Source organism: Eubalaena glacialis, chromosome 10, assembly GCF_028564815.1.
Source record: "Eubalaena glacialis isolate mEubGla1 chromosome 10, mEubGla1.1.hap2.+ XY, whole genome shotgun sequence".
Lineage (NCBI taxonomy): Eukaryota > Metazoa > Chordata > Mammalia > Artiodactyla > Balaenidae > Eubalaena > Eubalaena glacialis.
Genome location: NC_083725.1, coordinates 12,749,881 through 12,772,102, shown reverse-complemented (window position 1 = coordinate 12,772,102; position 22,222 = coordinate 12,749,881). Strand labels below are relative to the sequence as shown.

Genomic DNA, 22,222 nt, shown 5'->3' with positions numbered 1-22,222 from the left:
TATACGAAGAAATCCTGGCTCCAATTCCCCAGCCCTATACACCTCCATCCTCCAACCCTCTGCGTGCAGCCAAGACTGGTGCGCGGCGGCCCCTGCCCTGGGATGTGGCCAGCAGGTGCCCCAGGTGAGCGGCCAAGGCCAAAACCTCTCTTTGCTGGGGTTTGTTTCACAAGAGAGGAGTGGGGTCCGGCCACCCGGATGTGAGTTCGCTTCCATCGGTCAAAAGCAGTCTGTGCGTGTTATCGGAAAAGGAAAACAAGTATGCTCCCTTAAGGAATACAAGTTTCGAGGACAAGGGGGTGGGTAATTTCCAAAAAGCCTCTTATCCACAACTCCTCGGGACTGGGGGCGTGCTCTTTGGCGGTCTCAGGCGAAAGCCGAGTTGGTGCAAACTAGACCCCAAAGTACAGATCTTCGGCATTCCCGGGGTCCTGGGGACAACGGTGGGTTGGCGGGTGGAACTCACAGAGCCAGACGGAACCCACCTCCCTCCGCCCCGCAGAACTACTTTTTCGCTCCCTCCAACAAGACTGCGGCGGAGGCGTCCGCGCGGGGGCGGCGCACGCCCGCGGTCGGCGAGCGGAGGGCGGTACGCGGGACAGCGAGCGCGGGTCGCGCGGGTCGCGCGGGCGGCGGGGGCGGCCCGGCGCGCTGCGGAGGGATCCCGGGTGAGGCGGCTTCCCGAAGTCAGAGGGGAAGAGGCCAAAAAAGTCGACGGGGGAGGGGAAGAGAGAACTCGCGCTGGATGCGGCCGGGGCCGGGAAGTCAGAACCGGAACCGGAACCCGTGCGCGCGCCTGCGATTGTCGCGCGGCCCCCACCGCCGGCGGCCTCCTCTGCCCGCCGCGCGCGCTCCCGCGAGGGCCCCAGGACCCGGCGAGCCGGCCCTGCGCTCCGAGTCGCTGCCGTCGCCGCCGGCCTCCGGCGCTGGTGCTTCGAGGCCGGATCGGACGGGAACCTCCCGCCCCTCGCGGGAACCGCCGCCTACCGGCGCGTCGGGGAGGAGCCGCCGCCGCCGCCTGTGCAGACCGCGGAAGAGCCCGGGCCTCCGAGGGATGGGTAGCAGCCCGCGGAGCTGAGAGACCAGGTTCCTGTCACCTCCGGCTGCGGGAACCCCCCCCCCCCCCTTGCCCGGCAGCCGCGCTTGTCCCGGCGCCCGGAGCCTGGTGGGGGCGACGAGGAGAACGAGCGGTGTCCCCCGGTCCGGGGCCATGGAGCCGCGCGCGCCTGGCGCGGGGCGGCCCGAGACGCGGCCGAGGCTGCGGCCAAGAGCGGCCGGCAGCCCCAGATAGACAGCGGAGCCCATCGGGCCCGGCCCGGCGCGGGGACTTTCAGGCCCCCAAGGCCGCGAGGAGGAGCCGACATCCAGCCCCGAGCCGATCCCACCCCGGCCCCGGAGGGACTCCCGGGCCACCTTCCCCGAGGCTCGCCGACTTCCCTCCGTGACAAAGTTTTCTCCGGTGCCTTGCCGAGGAGGATCGCTCCCTAGCTCTAGAACTCGCCTGCTGGCGGACTTGCTCGGCTTGATTTGGGAGATAACTTGCCTCGCTCCCACCCACATCCCCTTTCCTTGACCACTTCCAGTCGGACGTTCTAGATGACTGAATGGAGTTTTGAGTTGGACTCTTGTGTCCCCTACGGAGTCGGGCCTGATCCCGGAGCGCTGGGGGTGGGGTGGAGGTGTTACTGTAAAATGCAAGTTGGATAAAAGGAGGACCTCTCGCCAAGGGCCCCAATGAGTGGCACACAGTCTACTATCACCGACAGGTTGGTATGAAGCTCCCCCTGCGCTTAGCCTCCCTGGATGGGGCCCGACCTAGCAGGAGGGTCAGTGATTGCTGATTGCCTTTGCCGAGTGAAGTTGACAGGCAGCGGACAGAGGGTTATTTCCGAGCTCTGCAATTAGTCTGGGGTTGCTGCCAAGTTACCCGGTTGATTGAATTTGGAAACGTAGTTTTGTTTTGTTTTTTCTGGAGAGAAACTTTTCTCCAGATTCTCGGAGGAGGGGTAGGTAAAGCCACGATTGTGTTTTTCTGCCCTTAGTGTGCATTAGGATTCTGTACTGATCTTGGAACCAGAGAGAGGAAGGTCATTTTGGGTGAAGGTCAGTGCCCGATGTCGGCTGGGGTATTGGTGCATCATCAGTTTTACTCCTGTCCTGTAGTTCTCTAGAGCCTGTTGCATTTTAGGACCCTCTGTTTGTGAACTTCACTCTGAGACTGCCACATGATTTATGAATTTGATGTCCTTGAAGCATTGACTTGCACAGTGCTTATTATCTAATAGTTTTCCAGAATGTTGGAAGTACTAGTAAATCACAGGTTCCTGGTGGGAACAGTATCAAGGAACTGAAAAAGGGCGCGGGAACATCATGGGGCTTGATCTTAATTATGGCATTTTTAGGATTTCATATTCCAGAAACATTTGCATTTAAGGGGTGTAAAGCCTAAGCGAATTATGTAGTAGAAGCTGGCAGGTGGATTTGTTGAGTTGGGTGAGTCCTTTATAGTATTTAACTGTGTTGTTTGGTGGTGGTTGGTGAATTGAACTAAACCATTTGTGGTTTCAGTGGAGTTCCCTTACTCTTAAGAGTTATTCTTTAGAATATTAGGTTAAGTGATAAAAGCATATTCCTTTACTACATTTTATTTCTCAGTTTAATTACGACATTGTATCCGGGTCCCAAGTTTCAGTCAGCTTTTTTTTTTTGTCAACCTTCAAATTACATCATTTAAAAAAAAAAAAAAAAGATCAAATAACTGAAGTAAGGGACCAAAGAAAGCACTTTGATGAGAAGTACAATAGTACTCCAACAGAAAGTAGTTGAATTTCCTAATAAGAGAGTTTCACCCAATTGTAAGACTCATTTGTTGATTTTAAAAGGGCCAAATTCCATTGTCATACCATAACAGCTACTCCAGAAACAGAATTTCCTGTTCCTGTTGATGCTTTTCAGTATCACGTGAATGTTCACCTAAAAGATTCCATTAAATATTTAAACTATTTACTCTTTGTGTATTTTTTTACTGTGTTCAATTTTCAGCTTCTCTGAGAGTACATTTAACACGAGTAGCAACAATGCTTATCTTGATTTCTTCTAGTTATTCCCATTCCTTTTCCTTTCAGGGTGTTTTTTGCCTCTGAGAAATCACTTTCATGGGTGTGTGGGTAATTGTTTTCCTTGTTCATTCAGTTCTTGCCTTCTCTGTTGACCCTGCAGACAAGTCTTATTTGGAACTAATATGGTGTTGGTAGTTTTCATTGCAATAGTAGGGGTGTTTAATTTTGTAGAAACAGAACCTAGGGTCACTAGCTCATTCCGCATGAAAATCACCTAAAAGGCCCCAAGTAATGACGTTTCTTCTTTGCTTCTCAGAGATTTTCTTCGTCTTTCCATTATCTTGGAAATAAAATCTTGGGATTTGTATTCTTTTTATAACTTAGATGAGATAAAAATGTACAATAAGCATGAAATTAATTAATGCCTGTTTTTTGCCAGGCACTGTGCTAGGCACAAAGGATTACGAGATGAATATTCTAAGTATAAGATGAATCTGCAAATTGGTTTGTGTATTAATATTCTGGGATGAGTTCAGGTGCTGCCTGATTTCACATATTCTTTAAAAGAGGAAAGACTTTAAAAGCCACCTAATTTAATGTGCATTGCTGAGACAGTATAGATTTGTGTTTCTTTGGAATTTACTACTAGTTCCCCCCCCCCACACACACACAAGATTTATTCTTATGTGAGTGACCATTGCTTTTTCTTTAAACATATCTTATTCTGTAAATATCAAGCGTCCATTGGCTCTTAGGAGAGTAGTTGTCCCTGATTTGAACATAGGTTGGGGTGAAATCTGGAAGTACTGGTTTAGTGTTATTTCTGTGCCAGGATGCCTTAATAAAGTTATGGGTATAGAATAGTTCCTAGCTTCTTCTCAGCCTTACTTACCTCATCCTCTTTTCTCATTGTTTGACTCCAGTGCCCTGTAGGTATACTTTGCTGATTCTAGAGCTATTGGCAAATTAACAGTGCCTTTTTAAAGGTCCTTTCAAGTTTGAAGTACTGTATGTGGTGTGGCTTTGTTTTGTAGAGTGTGCTGACCCACCAGGCCAGCTGTGTCAGTTAGAGTTCTTTCATTGCGGTGCTTCTGACTACAGAGTCTGTCTGTCCTCAGTTGAAATCAGACTAGCTGGTTTTGGGCGTTGTTCTGTTTTGCAGTTTGTGGCAGGCGACACATGGCTGAACAAGATAAGAAGGGTTTTATTCTTGTGTTAGGGACGTGCTGGGGCTGGGATGGAATTCAGCTATGTTTAGGCTCTGATTGGTCACTTTGGATACTCAGAACTCTGTTATATCCTGTTATTATTTTGCAGTTAAATTAACACATTTGTTTACTACCATTTTTTTCCTCTTCATCCTCTACTCCTCAGGCTCTCCAGCCCCCCTTTTAAAGGCGTAGTTATCAATTTAAAACTCAAACTATGTGTTCATGGTAGCTACTGTTTTTATGTAGCGTATCTGAACTGTTAAAAAAAAAAAAAATCTAAGCAGCTTTTGAATACCATCCAGTGTCTTGCTTTGTAACTTCTTTGAGACCTGGAGACTATATTTTTCAATTTTTAGAACCAGCGCTTCAAAAGTGGTAGAAATATCTGATTGCTGCTGTTCAGTTTACACTGATTGCTGCATTCAGTCCTAAAATATATCCTAATTGTTTCTAATCCTCCTAGATGCTTGTGTCTCCCTGAGAGTTTAGGGGTCCTGTGGCAATTGGAATTTCTTCTGAGGGATATGAGGAGAGAAGGCTTTTTCAACGGACTGAGTAAATTATTTCAGGCTATCTTCTAGAACAATGAGTTTTCAGGGACAATACAGGTGGGATTTTGTTATAAAGGTCTTTGTTGAAGTAAATGAACTTATGTCTTGTCTAGGACTTGTGGATTTTGTTGTTTTTGATTTATAAACAAAGGTTTTAAATATATTGGCTTTTTTTTTTTTTTTAGCACTGTAAGGTCAGCTTTAAGCTTGTTTAACTGAAGCAAATTTTTTGTTCTTTGTGTTTTTTGGTTTTTTTTGAAGCAAGTTTTTGAAGTGAGTCTGGAAACCTGTGGCTTCATATGCATTTACCCAGTAATTAACGTTTTCATTCATGATACTTTTTCTGCCAACACTGCCATATAAGAATGCTTTTGGTTAAAAAACAAAACAAAAAAAATTCTGTATGTGTGCTATTTTCAAGGCTGCTTGAGTCATCTGCAAGGTGAGATTATTTGTCACATTCACTTATAAAATCAGTCATTTGGTAAATACCAAATCGAAAGTGGGGACCAGGATCACAGTGCTAGCTTTGTATTCAATTTTATGTTGTCTTTTCTTCTAGTTGTTCAGTTTAAAATCCTGATTCATACAGGTATGCAGTAGTACATTCACTTGTACACTTTTACATGAGTCAACATGTACAGTCCGAAGTAAATTTTTTTTAAAAGTACAGAGCTATAGTCTTACAGATAAATGGCACATTTATAAGATGTTCATATGTATTCAGTGAGATGACAAGAGAAGCTTTATTTGAATCATTACAAAAATATGTTAACCTGGTAATACCACTTAACACATTAGTGGCTTCCAGTTGTTAAAATGTAGCATATAACATTGAGTTAACATGTACGATTTTTTTAAAATTTCAATTTAGGAAATGATATTTGAGGCATACATTGATGAAACCCATAAATGGTGGATTTTACATATTTTTCTGTGGAGCATTGTGATTCTAGGGAAAACAGTTGGAAAATCTTTGAGTAAACAAAATGTGATTGCCTGTTCTGAAAGCTGTCTAGAAATGGGTATGAATTGCCTACCAAACTGATACGGGTTATAGAAGCAGCAGAATATATTAATGGTTTTCCAGAGGTAATTGGAGAAGCGCTTTTACATCATGGTTGTCTAACAAAGTTACTAGAAATGTTTCTTATCATATAATTGCTTATCTCCTAGAAATTGACCATGCCACATTTTCACAAACAGGGAGCTTAACTTCATTAAGTCTCAACCATTAAAACTTGGTTTGGATGATGTTTTAAAGCTTCATTTGAAGACATGCTCCTTTTCCTTTTAATAATTAAGGGTCTTCAAAATAGTGGTATTTGAACTGAAGTTTTAAAACCAGCAAAATTATAAATATTTTGTTTCCTTTTGTGTGAAATACCCTGATGTATGTAATGATATCCAGTAGTAGTGTAGTTCTTCAACTCAGTGTGAGGCAGATCATCACTTACACTTTAGGCAACTCATAGCATTTAGGTCAAGATTATAAAACTGGAAAGGATAGACCCAAGATATGACCTAGATTTTCTGGCTCTCAAGTCCCCCACTTTTCATTTTAAATTATTGTCTTTCTATGTGTATTTTTTCTGTCCTACTTCTCTTGTAACTTTCCAAGCTGACTAAATCAGAGTTGGATTTTTCTCTTACAGGATGCTTTCTAGTACCTTATCCATTCTAATTTTAAGTATCTCTAGAGGATAAAGCTCTCGTCACTTCCTCAGGAGACTGAACAACAATCTGATAGATCTTGTAGTCAGGAAGTTTTTCCTGATCTTTAGCACAGACTTTTCTTTTAAGTTGTCCTGTTACTTGTATATACTTGCTGTACCAGGCTAAATAATGATCTCCTCCCATTTTATGTTTATGTGACTGTGAATGGTTCAGACAGTTATCCACCACCCTTTCCTTCCCCCACCCTCATTCTTAGCTTAGCCAAGTTGTATGTTCTGTTGATTCGTGTCTGAAAATCAACCTGTTCCTCTTAATATTCTGTTAACTTTTCTCCAACTGCTCTTCCAGTGCAAAATGATTTTTTTCTTTCGGCGCTGTCCTACTACAAAGTATGATATTCTATATTTTATGTTTACCCATACCCTAGAACAGCAAGTTCCAGTTTAGTTTTACTGTAATACAGGGGTCTTCAGTTTTCTCCAGGCATAGCCCAAAATTATGAGTAAAGAGATTCTCAAGATCATTTTAACTCAGTTTTATTTTAGATAGTTTTTGGAATGGATGCGGGAGATGTCACCATCAAAAAAAAAAAACTAACAGGTTTATACAAACAGCATAATTAGCAAATGGACTAATTAAGCAATTACTCATGTTATAAAAGCCTTGTTTACGTAGTGATTCTTTCCAATATGAGTGCCCCTAATGTAACCAGTGTTATCAATTATGTGTCAAAAGTGTAGCAAATAATAAGCCATCCTTGGTTGAAAATTCATCAGAAATGAAGATGAAATGTCTCTGAACTTAGAAGTAAGTGAAGAGATGTGATTGTAGCTTTAAAGTAAAATATCTGTTACCATATGGTGAGATACATCTGTAAATTGTTATTCCTTTTTTTTTTTTTTTTTTGCGGTGGTTTTTCAGTCTTATCTTAAATTGTGTGTCATTTTTTCCATTGTTTGTACGTGTGTTGTTTTACTTTATTTTTTCTAGTTATTTCCACGTATTGGTGAAAAGAAATAGACTTTCAATGCTTAGCAGTATTTTTCGAGTAAGATATACTGTTATTAATGTTGAAATAATGTTTTACTTTCTTACTGTATTTACAAGAATTGTTATTCATGATAAGTAACAGAAGGAAAAAGTGGATACTTAAATTATTATAAGATATATATATATATAAGATTATAGAGCTTTTGAATGTTGTATTAGTAGACCTTTATCGTTGATACTTAGTTTAAAATTATTTAAATAGATGTCTTTGTTCTTTTGTGTTTTGCTAGTGATTTTGTTTCCTCAAACTTTAGAATTTTGGAAACAGGCCAGATTTAGGGCATTTTACTTTCTCTAGTTAGGATATCTAGAGTACCAAGATAACCATATAAGAAAGAAGTTTATAAGAGAGTTTCTAACTTCAAGACAAACCTACGAAGCTAGTACCAAGAATAATTTTCAGCTTTTGGATTCTGCAGAGGTAATACATGATGGTGCCAAAGGTCAGAGGCCTTGCCTAAATTGCATAAGAATGCATTACTGACTTTCAGTAAAAGGAGAAATATACTAAATTTTCCGTACTAAATTAACACGCACCAATGCAGCTGACAGTTTAGATTCATACCAAAACAGGATCTCTTACTAATTCAAGTGCTGAATCCTGGTTTTTGAGATCACAGTCACATGATAGGCCTGGGTGGCTTCCCAGTGTTGAGAGAGAAGCAAATCTAGTGGCAGTGAAAAAGTAGATTTCTTGTCGTGGGACTGTGAGTAACAGTTCATGAAGAAATTGGAAATATGTAAGAAAACCTGGTTTAGTTAATGTTTACTCTTAGCCGCTTGTCACACTGCTTTGTCTTTTGATGCCTATTGTAGGCATTTAAAGATATTGCTCTGAGACTACAGTTTTGGTTAAATATTACATTTAAATGCTGATCTTAGGTTCACACACTCGAGCTTAAGGAGGATTTTGCAGGTCTTCTGTGGATTCAGAAAATGTAGATTATTCTGTTGTTGAAAAACTGGAGACTTCCTCAGCGTCTGAATAAATTATATGTGAAATTGACCATACAAGGCAGAAGGTGGCTATGTCTTGTCCAGAAGAGTAACAAGTCCCCCAAATACACTTATGTACTTAAATACATATGATACCTTGTGAAGGTGCTTAGACATATCTTTCCATAGATTTTAGATGGAAAACTCTGCCTGTGTTCCAGACACAAGCTGATCTGTTGTGGTTGTCCTGTACAGTCTCTGTGGTTTACTCAGGGGAAGTGGTTCTTGTGGGTAAAGATCTGATCTTTTCAGAGATTGTTGGTGGCACATGCACTGTCAGCTTATTTCCTGTCTTTTTGGCTGTTTAGGCAAGACCTCCTCAGGGCAAGTACTGCTGAAGGGGTATTTAAGTATTTTGTAGTGGCAGGATAGATGGTTATAATGCTGTATAATACTTAACTCTCAGGCGATATGAGGGTTAAATTAATGTTTGTAAAGTGCTTTGAGATCCTAAGATGAAAAGTGCGGACATGTCCCTAATCATATTTGCAGGTTATTGCTCAAATTTAAGTAAAAACATAGTCATGTAGTAAAGCATTGGTTTATTGGCCTTGAGACTTCTGTAACCATTCAAGTGTTGTTTAATCACCACAAGAGTCATGGTTAGAATTTTTTCCTTTTCTTTTTCCTTCTAATGCTTTTTAAAATAATTTTACCCTACATGGGTTAACTTAGTGGAGTAGATACCTTGTCTATAGTTAAGGCTTGTCTATGGTTAAGGCTTATTCACAAAACTTAACACCTAGAGCGAGCTTCTTCACCAGCTTAATTGGCATACTAAAATAATGTAATTGAGAGAATTTCCTTCGAGATCGGTAGCTGCACCACCCATATACAAAACCCTATATTTGCTTTGCTGAAACCTTAGGATGAGCAAACTGATAGAATTGCATGTGTTATACTCCTAATTTTTAAAAATGTTGTTTTCGCAGTTAGCCTTTGCCACTTTAAATAATTAACAATGAATGTTTTATGGGAAGAAGTTTTCTTTAAAGCTAAATTGCAACTAATTTTCGAGTTCCTTAAGGGTAGGAGGATAGTTCTTATTCATTTTTAATCAGTTACTATCTGCTCTATTATATTTTTATTCACTTTTAATGCTAAAAAGCATAAGGAAGAAAAAAAAATCACCCAAATTATCCAGCTATTCAGATGACGTTATTCAGGTCACACACACACACACACACACACACGTACACACACACACGTAGACACGCATGAAAATTCAAGTGATAGATAATATGATATAATACTATATAAAGTCTCCCTCTGATCTTAACCCTTCGTATACACCCTCTGGTTCTCAGACTCTCCCCTCAAAGATAACTATAATTCATTTTTTTGTGTGTCTACTTCCCTAAACATTCTTATAATATTTTAATATTCTTGGTACCTAGCCTGTAGTAGGTGTATCTATCAGCTTTTGCTAGGTTGTGCTACCATAGCAACACCTTCAAATATCCGTAGCTTACTGTTTTAGTTCTTGCTTACATTGCATCTTGTCAGCTGTGGATTGGTTGAAGCATTTTTGGAACCCAGTATGCCATTACTGTGGCAGAGGGAAAGAGCAGGAAAACTGCTCATGCAAACATACAATGGCTTTTAAAACTTCTACTCAGTCAAGGTGTACATCACATCACTCACATGTCCTTGGCCAAAGCAGTCATATGGTCACGCTCATTGTCAGTGGGCCATGGATGTATACTCCTCCCACAGGTGGCATTGCAAGTCAGATGCTAATGGGTGTATAAATCCTCTTAAGGAAGGAAACGGGAGAGTGAATAATTAGGAGCAATAATATAGCCTACCACCGGAGGTGATCAATAAATGCTTGTTAAATGTGAAAGTTTTTTTTTTTTTATGGAATATTTTAAACATGTACAGAAGTACAGAGAATAGTATGATAAACCTCCATGTTCTCATCATTAGCATCAATAACTTTCGGTGTATGGACAATCTTGGTTCATCTGTTTCCTTTCCCTGCTTCTCCACTGGATTATTTTGAAGCAGTTGCTGGATATCATAATTTCACCCATAAATATTTCACTGAGTATCTCTGAAAGATAAAATCTGAAAGTGTAACTTCTTTTAGTAAATTCTTACTATTTAGTTGGAGGTAATGGTACTGTGTACTGACAGATGTCAAGTAGGAAAGGATGTTCATGAAGTGTGTCTAGAATTTGACAGCCAGAAAGTTGTTTTGATTTCATTTTGAGTATTTCTGGAGGAGGCTTACAGCAGAATGTCATCTATTTTTCCAATTCCTCCTTTTCTCTACTTTAGTGTGTGTGTGTGTGTGTGTGTGTGTGTGTGTGTAGCATAAGCAGGTAATTAACCTCTGGAAAAAATAACATTGCAACAGATTTGATTTGCAGGAGGTTCCATTTCTCACTGAGCCTCTGTTGGAATGACGCCAATTGAAAGGAATCCCAGCCCTTAATGGCTCTAAGTCTTCTGGGAGTTCCCAGTCAGTGATGTTATTTACTCTGGAGAAGAACATCAGAAACATTTATAAAAATTCTGTATTCACCTCTGCTCTTTGCTGCACAGAGAAAGGTTCTATCAAATCTTTAAGGACATCCCTAAGATGATATAAAAGTATGGAAGTGAGTCTGTCTAATTTTAGTTTAGAAATAATTAAAGTCACTTTCAACTGCTTAGGTTAGTTCATCTGAGGGCCTTTTTAAAGCCTCCATTTTGACTCAAGACTTCATAGATTTTACTAGCATATAGTGTAATACAGTAAGTTTACTTATCATTTCTATGGTTATGGGAGTAATAGACATTATATTATGGATTTAGAATCATAAGTTTCACAGGACATTCTTTGGGGAGGGGGTGTTATGTAACAGTGGGAATCAAATTAAACAGATATAATCCCTTCTTCAGTTTGTAGATTGGCAGGTGACAATGAGGTGATCAAAGAGGATTTATGCAGGCTAGTGAATAAATAAATTATTGTATATAACATGATGAAAATAGTTTATTTTAGTATAGTGTTATCTAATTATGTTTTCTTAACTGGCTTCTTTCACTGTGCATAGAAATACTTAGATTAAAGTGGTCTTTATAGGTATCCAAGTAGTTTTAGTTTTCTTTAATTAAGTTATATTGTTAATCTCATTTCAGAATCCATGTAGTGACCGAAGTAGAAAATTGGCTATCATTGACTTGTACATAAAATTTTATTTAAATTTGATTTTTTCTTGGCATTGGATTGATTCTGGCTTTGGGGCAATACAGTCTATTTTTAATAAAAATAATAATAAGCAGTTTTTTCCCATGGAGAATAACTCTTTGACTTGCCTTTTGTTCATATTATTGTTCTGTTGTATCATGATTGAAAAACATTCATTTTCAGAGATAATAGTTTGTTAGTACCTTTGTCAGAATAATATACTTGCACTTTGGTTGCATTTTAGTTGCATTTGTTAATTGTGTAATTTGGGGAACGGTTTGTGGTTTCTTGTAACTTATGTATTTGTGTTTACTTGTGTTTCTTGTGTATTTATCCAGAAGCCCTACATGATCAGAATTCTTGAGACAGTGTTTAAAAGTAAATTGGGTGTGTTAGTAAATGGATGTGAATAGTAAAAGAAAAAAAAAAAAAAGAGAGAGAAGGTTCTTACCATGCAATTATTGCATAACAGGCTACAAGGTATAATTTGTTTCCAAGAAAAGAATTAAGTAAAATATATCTATTGATAAATATTAGTAATTATATTAATTTTGACTTCCCTGGCAGAATTCTTTTTGAGATTTTCTCTTTGCTAGAGATTAAAAGTAGCTTTTAAAGGAAAAGATAGCTCTTAATTATATATATATATATAAATTTTAATTTTTTAGCCTTTGTAAGAGAGGAGTAGTAAAAGGGAAATGAATGAGGATGATGTAGAGAAAAGAGCCTGGGTTTTGGTGTGTCAGACTTGTTCTGCTTACAAGCTGGAAGACCTTAGGCAAATTTATGTCTCTGAACAACAGTTTAGTTTTCTCATCTGTAAAAATTGGAATAATATCACTTACCTTTAGCGTCGTCATGAAGATTAAACGAGAATGTATTTAAGTACATTAAAGAGGTCAGTAAGTTATAATAGCTCTTATTGTTTAAACTTCAGAAATTAGTTAGGTTTTCCTACAACTTTGACCTATGCATTTAAAATGATTTTTAATTCATATGTATTTGCTGCTACTACTGCTGTGACAGTGTTTTTTCCTTGCTGTGATAATATTCCCTTTCTTTTATATTTCAAATTATAGGCTGTTCTTAGAATTAAGGTGCATTTGGAAGTGAGGAATAGACTAAAGAGACAGTTATTTCGACTCAGACTGTGAAACAATAACATCTCTAGTTACAGAATCAGTAAGACTTTTTAGGATTGACAGTCAAGCATTTTTTGTTTGTTTGTTTTTGAATTTTATTTATTTTTTTATACAGCAGGTTCTTATTAGGACAATCAGCTTTTAAATCTGCTTTTGATCACTCAGAATTTGTCCAGTTCTGTCTTGACAACATCAGTTCATTTGTTTATTCATTTGTTCAGTTAAATATTGAATGGCTACTCTGTGTAGGTCACTGTGTTGGCGAAGTTACTTTGTGTTCTTGTTACCTGCTGATTTACATTTAAGAATTAAGAAATTTACCTGTAAGAGTGATATTCATTGATTAGTGTTGAAGGTTAAGGTGAGAAGTCATGTGTATTTTGGGGAAGTAGTGGTATGAAATCATAATTAATAGTTAAATTTATCTTATTTTTTAAATAAAAAAAATTAATGTTACTTTTTATCATATACTATCTTTTTATGTTTCGTTTCTATTTTTCAATTTAATTGTATTTTGTGAGTTATCTAAACTAAGATGAAAAGGGCATGGAGTAGGTTGAAATTTAAGAAGCTTTTAGATGTCCATTGCTTTTGCATAGAATAAATCACATCTTATTGATTAGGCATTGCTTTAGTCACTACTTGAAGGAGAACCTCTCTACTCATTAGCTACCTGTTTGAAGGTAGTAGCAACCCATTAAGCCTATACTTTGTCATCCAGTGATAAATATGGTGATGAGTTGATCAGTGGAAGATTCTGGAAGCTACAGTAGTTTGATTATTAGGAAGACTGCTTAAGTCATGATGACTTGTTGCTCTAATAGTTTACACATTAGAAAGGTGGCAAGGTGAAACTAGGTGAAAAATGAACATTTAAAATGAGATGAAATTTAGTTTTATAAGGAAATTTGGGATGTGATAAAGGATTTTATATTTATTGAGTACATACTAAATGCTGAACACTGTCCTAGGTACTCTCTGTGCATTGTCTTTTCAAATTTTTCTCAGCTATGTAAGTTAAATATTGTTGTTCCTATTTTAAAACAGAGAAAAATGATGTTCTGAGACCTTCACTACCTTGCTCAAGGTCACATAGTTTCTAAACAGAATTGCGGTCACATTGTTTCTAAACAGAAGAATTGGGATTATGATTCCAATGCCCACTTTCTTCTGGCCTACTGGTCTCAGGTTTGCTTATACTATGATTGGCTCAGCTGGATCAGTCAGTGGGTCTTTTGAATCAGTTGGATGAAACCCAGAAAGTGGATTTTGTCTTCAACAAAACCATTAAGGTATTGTCTTTACATTATAATTTCATAACTATGTTTTATTCTTTTTACTCTTAATCATCTATTTATTTATTCCCTTTTCCAGAGGGACTTTGTCTCATTTCCTCTAAAAAATGGCTACATTGTATTTCGGTTTCTTACTCATTTTTTGAAACTATATACATACATCTGTAAACATTGGACTTTTTTGAAGCCGAATATGTGTTGCTTGTAAATCATTTCCCATTATAACTATTCCAAAGTTCTTTTAAGAAGTTGAAGGGACTTTCCTGGTGGCGCAATGGTTAAGAATCCACCTGCCAATGAAGGGGACACGGGTTCAAGCCCTGGTCCGGGAAGATCCCACATGCCGCGGAGCAGCTAAGCCCGTATGCCACAACTACTGAGCCTGTGCTCTAGAGCCCACGAGCCACAACTACTGAGTCCGTGCGCCACAACTACTGAAGCTCACGCACCTAGAGCCGGGGCTCCGCAACAAGAGAAGCCACTGCAATGAGAAAGCCCGCATACCGCAACGAAGAGTAGCCCTCACTCGCCGCAGCTAGAGAGAGCCCGCGCGCAGCAACGAAGACCCAACGCAGTCAAATAAATAAATAAATAAATAAATAAAAGAAGTTTAAGGCCCATCTAATACAAGTTTTATTTATTTATTTATTTATTTATTTATTATAGGCACACAAAACAGAAGTGACTCAAAAAATTGTTATATTGAGTACGTAAGAGTAAGAAAAGGCAGCAAATGAATGATTTTAATAGTAAGTGATTGGGCCTTTGTGAAACAAATGATATAAGCAAATTGGGTTTAAGTTTTTTCTTAGCAAGTATCTATGTTTGGTTAAGTGGTAATGGAGACTATATTTTCTTTTTAAAGATTTCTTGTTATAGTAGTGATCTTCTTTGTCATTTAGTTTATATTTTCTGCCACTTAAAGAAATGTTATCCCTTTTATTCTAGCTCTAGATGCATCTTCTGTGCCATAATACATTGTTACTTTTAATCTTCATTTCTTCCTTGTAAATGATTTTTTTATTGTTGTTACTGACAATTCCGTGGCATGAATCGTTTTAGTCTGGCCACTCTTTATGCCATAACATTGGAAAACTTGCTTAAGAGATATTTCAGTGTGTTGTTTTTTAACCTAACTCTTTTTAGCTATGAATTGTTTTCTTGCATTTTCTTTGTAACCCTAGAGAATCTAGAACAGAGATAGGCAGATAGTTGGTTTAAGAAAGAAGCCCACAAACCAAATCATTATTTAATAAGTACTGTTTCTAGGTAGAGAAAGGCTAGAGAATTCTAGTTTGAGAATTTTACTAGGTTTCAGACTTACAAAGAGGCTGCATGCAAAAAGGCAATGCCCTTTGAAGCATTCTTATGGATGTGGAGACTTTATAGCCCTTAGGGAGATCTACAGACATCCGCTATGCTGAGTTCTGGGAAGCTGCTTTTTCCCATGCTTGCAGCCTCCCTGTGGGGTAAAGTTCTGTTAATTTTGCATAAATATTTACCATATCTCATTTTAGCTAGCATTGCTTCCTCACACTGTTAGCAATAAGGAAATCTTTGCTTATCCATCTTGCAAAGTTTGTTATCGATATGACTCGTCTGGAGAATGTTATCTTTGCGGGTTGATGAAATTAAAAGTCACATTGGAAAAAATAATGAAGAGGTAGATGACAAATTCAAAGCCCATAAATAATCTATTTATTATAGAAATATTTGCCCATGCTATTTTCCATATTTAAAAATGAGCAGGTTATTATCATACAAACAGTATGATTCACTTCAATCTTGTCACATCTAACAAGTCAAATCATTGTCACTTTCATATATTTTGTCTGTATGATACTAGAATAATTTACATTCTCATTTACTACACTTTTACAGTTTCCTCATTTAGTAACAATAAGCTTTCATTTACTAAGTATAATTCTAGGTGGTTTTTAGGCATTATATTTAATACAACAATACAAGACAGATGTTATTCCTGTTTTACAGATGAGAAAAAACTTAGATTCAGAGACATTCATTGACTAGCCCAGTATTTCCCAGCTAATACATATTTGGGACCAGGTTTAAAATCCAGGTCTTAATGACTCTTGGTTCATTGTATTTGTTACTGCACATAATTTTGGGTAACTATGATTTCTATGAAGTTAGAATCCAAACACAACTAGAAAGTATAAAATTCAAACTGGAGGGTTCAGCCAAAGAAGGTTATTTATTTAGTCTCTTATCTTTTAATGTAAATTACAGCAGCAATTTCTAAATTGTGTTCCACAGAACATCCAGGACACTTTAATAGGAAAGTAATTTTTTGTTTTCCATAATTTTCTTAGGAGCCCTACATTGTCTCAGGCACTCAAGGCAAAAGGTAGAATGTAAAATGGAATTAATGGAATTAATATGTAATCCCCCAAATTTTATTATTTAAAAAAGGTCCAATTTATTATTTTAAAAATGGACCAGTCTGGTTTTTTAGTCCAAAATAGTTCAATATTTGCAGTTTCATGTGATTTATCCTAGGATCTATATGACTACATCTTAGATCTTGTTGTTGCTTGGAAAGATTCTACTTTGAAGTTTTTGTGTTTTTCTACTTCTTACCTTCTACTTCTCCTTCTCCCCCATTCCCTTCTGCATGCGTTCTTTGCCTTCATTGTCATCACTGGGCTTCTGATCTCTCCCATCTGACCCCATCTAGAATCTCTCCTCTTCCTCAACCTTTTAGTTTCCTCAACCTTTTATTTATTTCCGATTGAGTCCTTTTGCCATTCCCTGTCATTTTCTGACCACATGGTAGATATGTAAGAGGCTTCCTGTATTACTTACCAATTTTCTTTAGAGTAGCTTAGCAAAAGTGATTTCAAAGATGATACCTTTTATTTTGACCTATCTCACCCTTTCTTCACCCACCTAGGAGGTAGTAACTCATTAATCTCTTCATCCAAAATACATTTATTCATTAAAAATCATGTAGTAGGCACTGTAGCATTTTATACATAATAGTTTACTTATTCCTTACAATGACACTGTGAGGTAATGGGTTTTATTATATAATCTTCATTTTGCAGGTGAAGAAACAGAAACTCAGAAAGTTTAAGTAGCATGCCTAGTGAGGGGCAAAACTGGGATTTTAGCCTTAAGTTTGTCTGACTTCCAAACCTGTACTCTTAACACTATGCTATACTGCCAGATAGAATCAGCATTGAATTGGGTACTCTTTCTGCCTTTTAGGAGCTTCTAGTCTAATAGAAGGAGACAGACATGTAGGCAGCTAGCTGCACAGGGTGCAGTGGGACTCGAGAAGAATCAGTACTTTCTGGACAGATCAGAAACAAGAGATGAATACTTCCATTGAATCCTTAAAGATGGGTTGTAGTTATCAGACAGGTGAGGAATAGAAGATCATTTCAGGTAAAGCAGCAATATGAACAAAGGCACAGAGGTGAAATAGCTCACCTTTTCTAAGAACGCATGTAGTTCAGTGTGAGAAGAGCATGGAGGTTGGCTACCGTCACAACATTTGGTAAAGTTGCAGTGATAGGAGGCATCGTATTATTTTTATGCTCTTCTGAGGAGTTCGGGTTTTATCCTCTGGATTGTGGGAAACCACTGAAGGTCTTTAATCAGAGGGGTAATACGATCATTGTTATGTTATAGAAAGATCATTTGGGCGGCAGTGTGAAGACTTGATTAGTCTTGAGAAGTTTTAGGGGCAGAGATACCAATAAGGAGACATTTTTCAATAATGAAAAAGAATGAAGTATCAAAGTTGTAACATTACATTTAAAAGAGAAGAGACAAATAGAGCTATTAAGAAAATGTTAAGAATACCAGTAGTATAAGAAGGGTAGGTGGTGAAAGTGAGGGCCTTTCTGGCTTGGGTGTTTGGATGGGTATTGGTACCATTCACTAAGGTGTGGAATATAAAAGGGAGGAGGCACAGTTTTGTTTTATTTTTGTTTGGTTGACTGATAAGATGAAAGATGGAGAAGAAAACAGATGTAGTAAGGGACAGATTTAGTTTAAGGGTACTGTATCAGTTATCTAATGCTGCATAATAGATTATCCCAAAACAATAAATAAACTTGCACTATACAACATGGTAGCCACAAGACACGTGTGGCTATTTAAATGTAAATTAGTTAAAATTAGAAAAAATTGAAAATTTAGTTCTTCAGTCACACTAACCACTTTCAAGTGTACAGTAGCCATGTGTAGCCAATGGCCACTGTTTTGGACATTGGACATTGAACATTTTAATCATTGCAAAAAGTTCTGCTGGACAGTGCTAAACCTTTATTATCTCATACAGTTTACTGTAATAAAGAACCTGGGAGCAACCTAGCTGGGTGGTTTGTGGTTCTGGGTCTCTAATGAGGTTGCAGTTGAGATGTCTGCTACTGAAGCAAGGGCTTGAGTCATCTGAGGGCTTGGTTGGACCTGGTGGATCTACTTCCAAGGTGACTCACTTACATGCTGGCTAAGTGAGTGCTGGTTGTTGGTAGGAGACCTCGGTTTTTCACCAGGAAGACCTCTGATGGTGGTGTTTGAGGCAGCTGGCTTTATCCAGGTCAAGTGATCATAGACAGCAAGGTGGAAGCCATAATGACTTTTATGAGCTAACCTCAGAAGTCACATTCTTTTTTGTAAAGTTCTCTCAGCTCAGCTGAGAGGTCAGCTCTGTTCAGTGTGGGAGGGAACTATACAGGGCATGAATTCCAGGAGGCAGAATTAGGGGGTTATTTTAGAGGCTGCCCACCACAGGTACCTATGAAGCATCCAGGTGCAAATGTCCAGTAGGTGACTAGATGTAAAGGAGTGAGGGCTTGGCTACTGCTATTGTGTTTGTGATGGTAGTAGTTGAAGTACTTTGAATAGGTGAGTTCAACAAGAATGAGACTGCACCAGAAGGATGGCCCATATAGTATCATGGGTCACATGTTTTGGGGAGGAGAGAAGTGCTTTCAAAGGCTATTGAGAATCAAAGTTACGGAGAATCAAAGGAATGGTTGCAGAGGAGTAGGAGTACCAGGGGAGTACTTTATAAAGGAGCCTTCATGAAGGGATAAAAGTTGAAAGTAGAGTGTAATTAGCATTGCTAAATGATACAAACTAGTCAAGTGAGAGTCATTCTTTCAAAAATTATTTATCGAATATGCGGGGAACCAGAGAAAGAAATATAGATGAGTAAGACAAAGTCTCTAATAACATATAATACAGCCTGAGGAGATACGGTTACAGAGAATTTCTTGGAGGAAGATAATACCTTAGTGTAGAGCCTCTTTAAGGTAAGGAGTTGAGTTGGGTGTTAGGTGTAGTATGTCTGTGTGTGTGTGTGTGTGTGTGTGTGTGTGTGGCGTGGTCTGTGGAGGTGGTGGTGGTCATAATATGGATAATAGAATAGACATTTTAGGCAGAAAGGATGGTTTGTTATGTGTGGGATATTGCTAGAACATGAAGTTTGTGATGAGGGAAAGTGAGAAAAGAGACTGGAAGGATAATTAGAATGGTCTTGAATGCATATAAAGGAACTTGCCTTTATCTTGAAGGCTGTTGTTTCCCATACTTAAATTATTTGGATATTAACTTAATGACTTAGATAGTATCCAAATAATTTAATCCCTCATCTATCAGTTACTTAATCTTCTGTAACATTACTTTTTAAATTGAAAATCCATTTCCAAAGGAAACTTTATTTCATTATTATAAATAGAAAATCAGTATTTTTGCCATATACAGAAGGTTACAGTAGAAAAAATTACAAACTATTATTAAATTTAAAAAAATAAAAAAAATACAGTAATGCACCCTTTGTTTACAGAAATGTCTGCCTGAAAAATCAGTTCCTCAGTGAAAGACTGCTTTTAGTCAGCAAGGAAGGGATACTTCTTTGGACATTGTTTGGTATATAACTCACATGAGATTTAAGGTCATCGGGACAGTTTCATTTTTAAATTTTGATGTTAACAAGCACCAAGAGTCCTAACTTTCAAGTGTTTGTGGTTGGAAAGATCAGAAAATAGTTAATGGTCAACTTTGTTCTACATTTAAATACTAATAAAAGTTAGGCCTTTTATTCAAAGAAACCATCTAACATAATCTTTAGAATCTGTTCTTTTGAATGTGTCAAGCTATTAGTTCGTGTTCATGAAGTAGAAAAGGGGTTCTTCATCTCGTCTTTGCTGCCATCCAGTTTGGGAAAATTCCTGTGAAAAATTATCAGATCTTCCATGCATCTTTTATAATATTCAGAATACTTTCAGTGGTTTTTCAGAGGAATCCTTAAGTAGTCTTTTAGAGGGGAACAAGAATCCAACTCACTTATGTATTTCATAGTTCTAGTTTTGCACCTATCTTGTTCACTTTGTTTTGTATGTGGAATGCTTAAATTTGTCAGGATAAATGTAAATTGTTCGCATGAGCAGATATATTTTTCAAGATGTGCTTATTTGCAAAAGTTGTCTCATTCATGCATATTATCTCACAAATTGAAGATTTCTTCCAGAAATATTTGAAATTCTTCCTGCAACTCAAATGGATGTGTGAAGACTTTTCCATTATTTCTGCCAAACTCTGTAATGTAGTTCTAGTTTTGAAGTTAAGATAGGGAATACTTTTATAAGATTTTTAATGAATGTTTTTGAGCTGTAATGGCTGACAAAAAGCGTGCAAATAATAGTGTTTAATAATAGAGATGCTGCAAAAGTGCCAAGAAAGAGTATCATTCTTGATGTTAAGATAAAAGTTTTGGAGTGTCTCAAGGTGGCTGATTACATTTAAGGAACTGTTGGAGGAAACATGTGGTAAAGATGAGTGGTCATTTAGGAATTCACAAAATCCTGTAATCAAGGGAAGCTAACATTATCCAATCTTGAAAGATGTGACCAATATGTTTCAGAAGAGAGGGGAAAAGTAGTAGTTAAAATCTCTTAGTTAACCTCAATTTAGTGGACTCACTCCATTTCCCCTGTAGAGCATGACTTTTACCCACAGTGGGTTACATGCTTACATCTACAGGCTACTCTTGTAGTATGTTTGAATATTTCTACTCCTTGCAGTTGAACTGTATAATCCCAACCTTTTGTACTTGTATTGGAATTAGATAGTTTAGTTAAATATTATGAAAACTGATGAAATATGAGCATAAAAAAGAAAGTTATTTCTATGAAAACTGAGTTGTATGTGCTTTGGAAATACGAGTAGGGACTTGTAACTAAAGAAATTGCTGTCAAATTAGAGATGGATGAAAAACAACTATTAGCTATTTGGGAAAAAAAAGAGTCCAGGGATTATCTTTAGTTTCTTTGTCCACTGTAAGGAAACTGAAACAGGAAATAAACATAGCATGTGTATTTTAGCATGGTGTATAAAAGAAAGATCATAGGGCATTCCAACACATTGTTACTTAAAGAAAAGGCCTTGATCCTGCATTTAAAAATTGGCAAATAAATGTACACGTATGTATTTTAAATTGGAATGAAGTTTAAGTTGTGCATGAGTGTTTTTTTTTTTTTGAAACGGTTCCTTACTCTAACTGCTCTTTTCCATTAAATGACCAATCACTGGTACCAATTAATTGAATAGGACAGTTTTTACTGTATGGCTAGAGGCATGTCATAACTTTAGGAGATTTGAAGAGAAGGAAACATGAAATGCTTCTTTTTCAAGGCTGCTATAATGACCATGTTACAGGTGCGCTAATTGTTAGTGTTCCTATTTCCAGGAATGCTTTACTTGCATTTCATCTTAAATTTTTAAAAATTTAATAATAGTTTGTATATTTTGTCTGTTGCTTTCTATGTCAAATAATATTGGCTTTTAAATTTATAATAGTGAAATAAAGTTTCCTTTTGAAATGAAAACAGAACATCAGCATGTTATGTTATGTGACTGTGGCAGATGATTAAGGCAGAGTTTAAGTATATGGGGACTAATAGCCTCCAGGTTAAAGGCAGGTTCCTTAACATACATTTAAGACCGTTCACTACTTGGCTTTTGTCTGACTTCTCCAGCTTTATGTTTCACTGCTTTCTGTTATCACAAATATCATGTTGATCAACATA

The 22,222-nt window shown here is 37.8% G+C and overlaps 1 protein-coding gene across 2 annotated transcripts in view; it reads left to right on the top strand.

Annotated features, from left to right (window-relative positions):
- Window positions 1–1,452: 1,452 nt before the first annotated feature.
- Window positions 1,453–22,222, top strand: part of ARHGEF12 (Rho guanine nucleotide exchange factor 12) — a 140,152-nt gene continuing 119,382 nt past the window's right edge. For both annotated transcript variants that reach the window (XM_061203321.1, XM_061203319.1), the window contains exon 1: window positions 1,453–1,766. In XM_061203321.1, coding sequence (XP_061059304.1) covers window positions 1,735–1,766 — 32 coding nt within the window. In that variant the 5' untranslated portion in view covers window positions 1,453–1,734. The remainder of the gene's footprint in view (window positions 1,767–22,222) is intronic.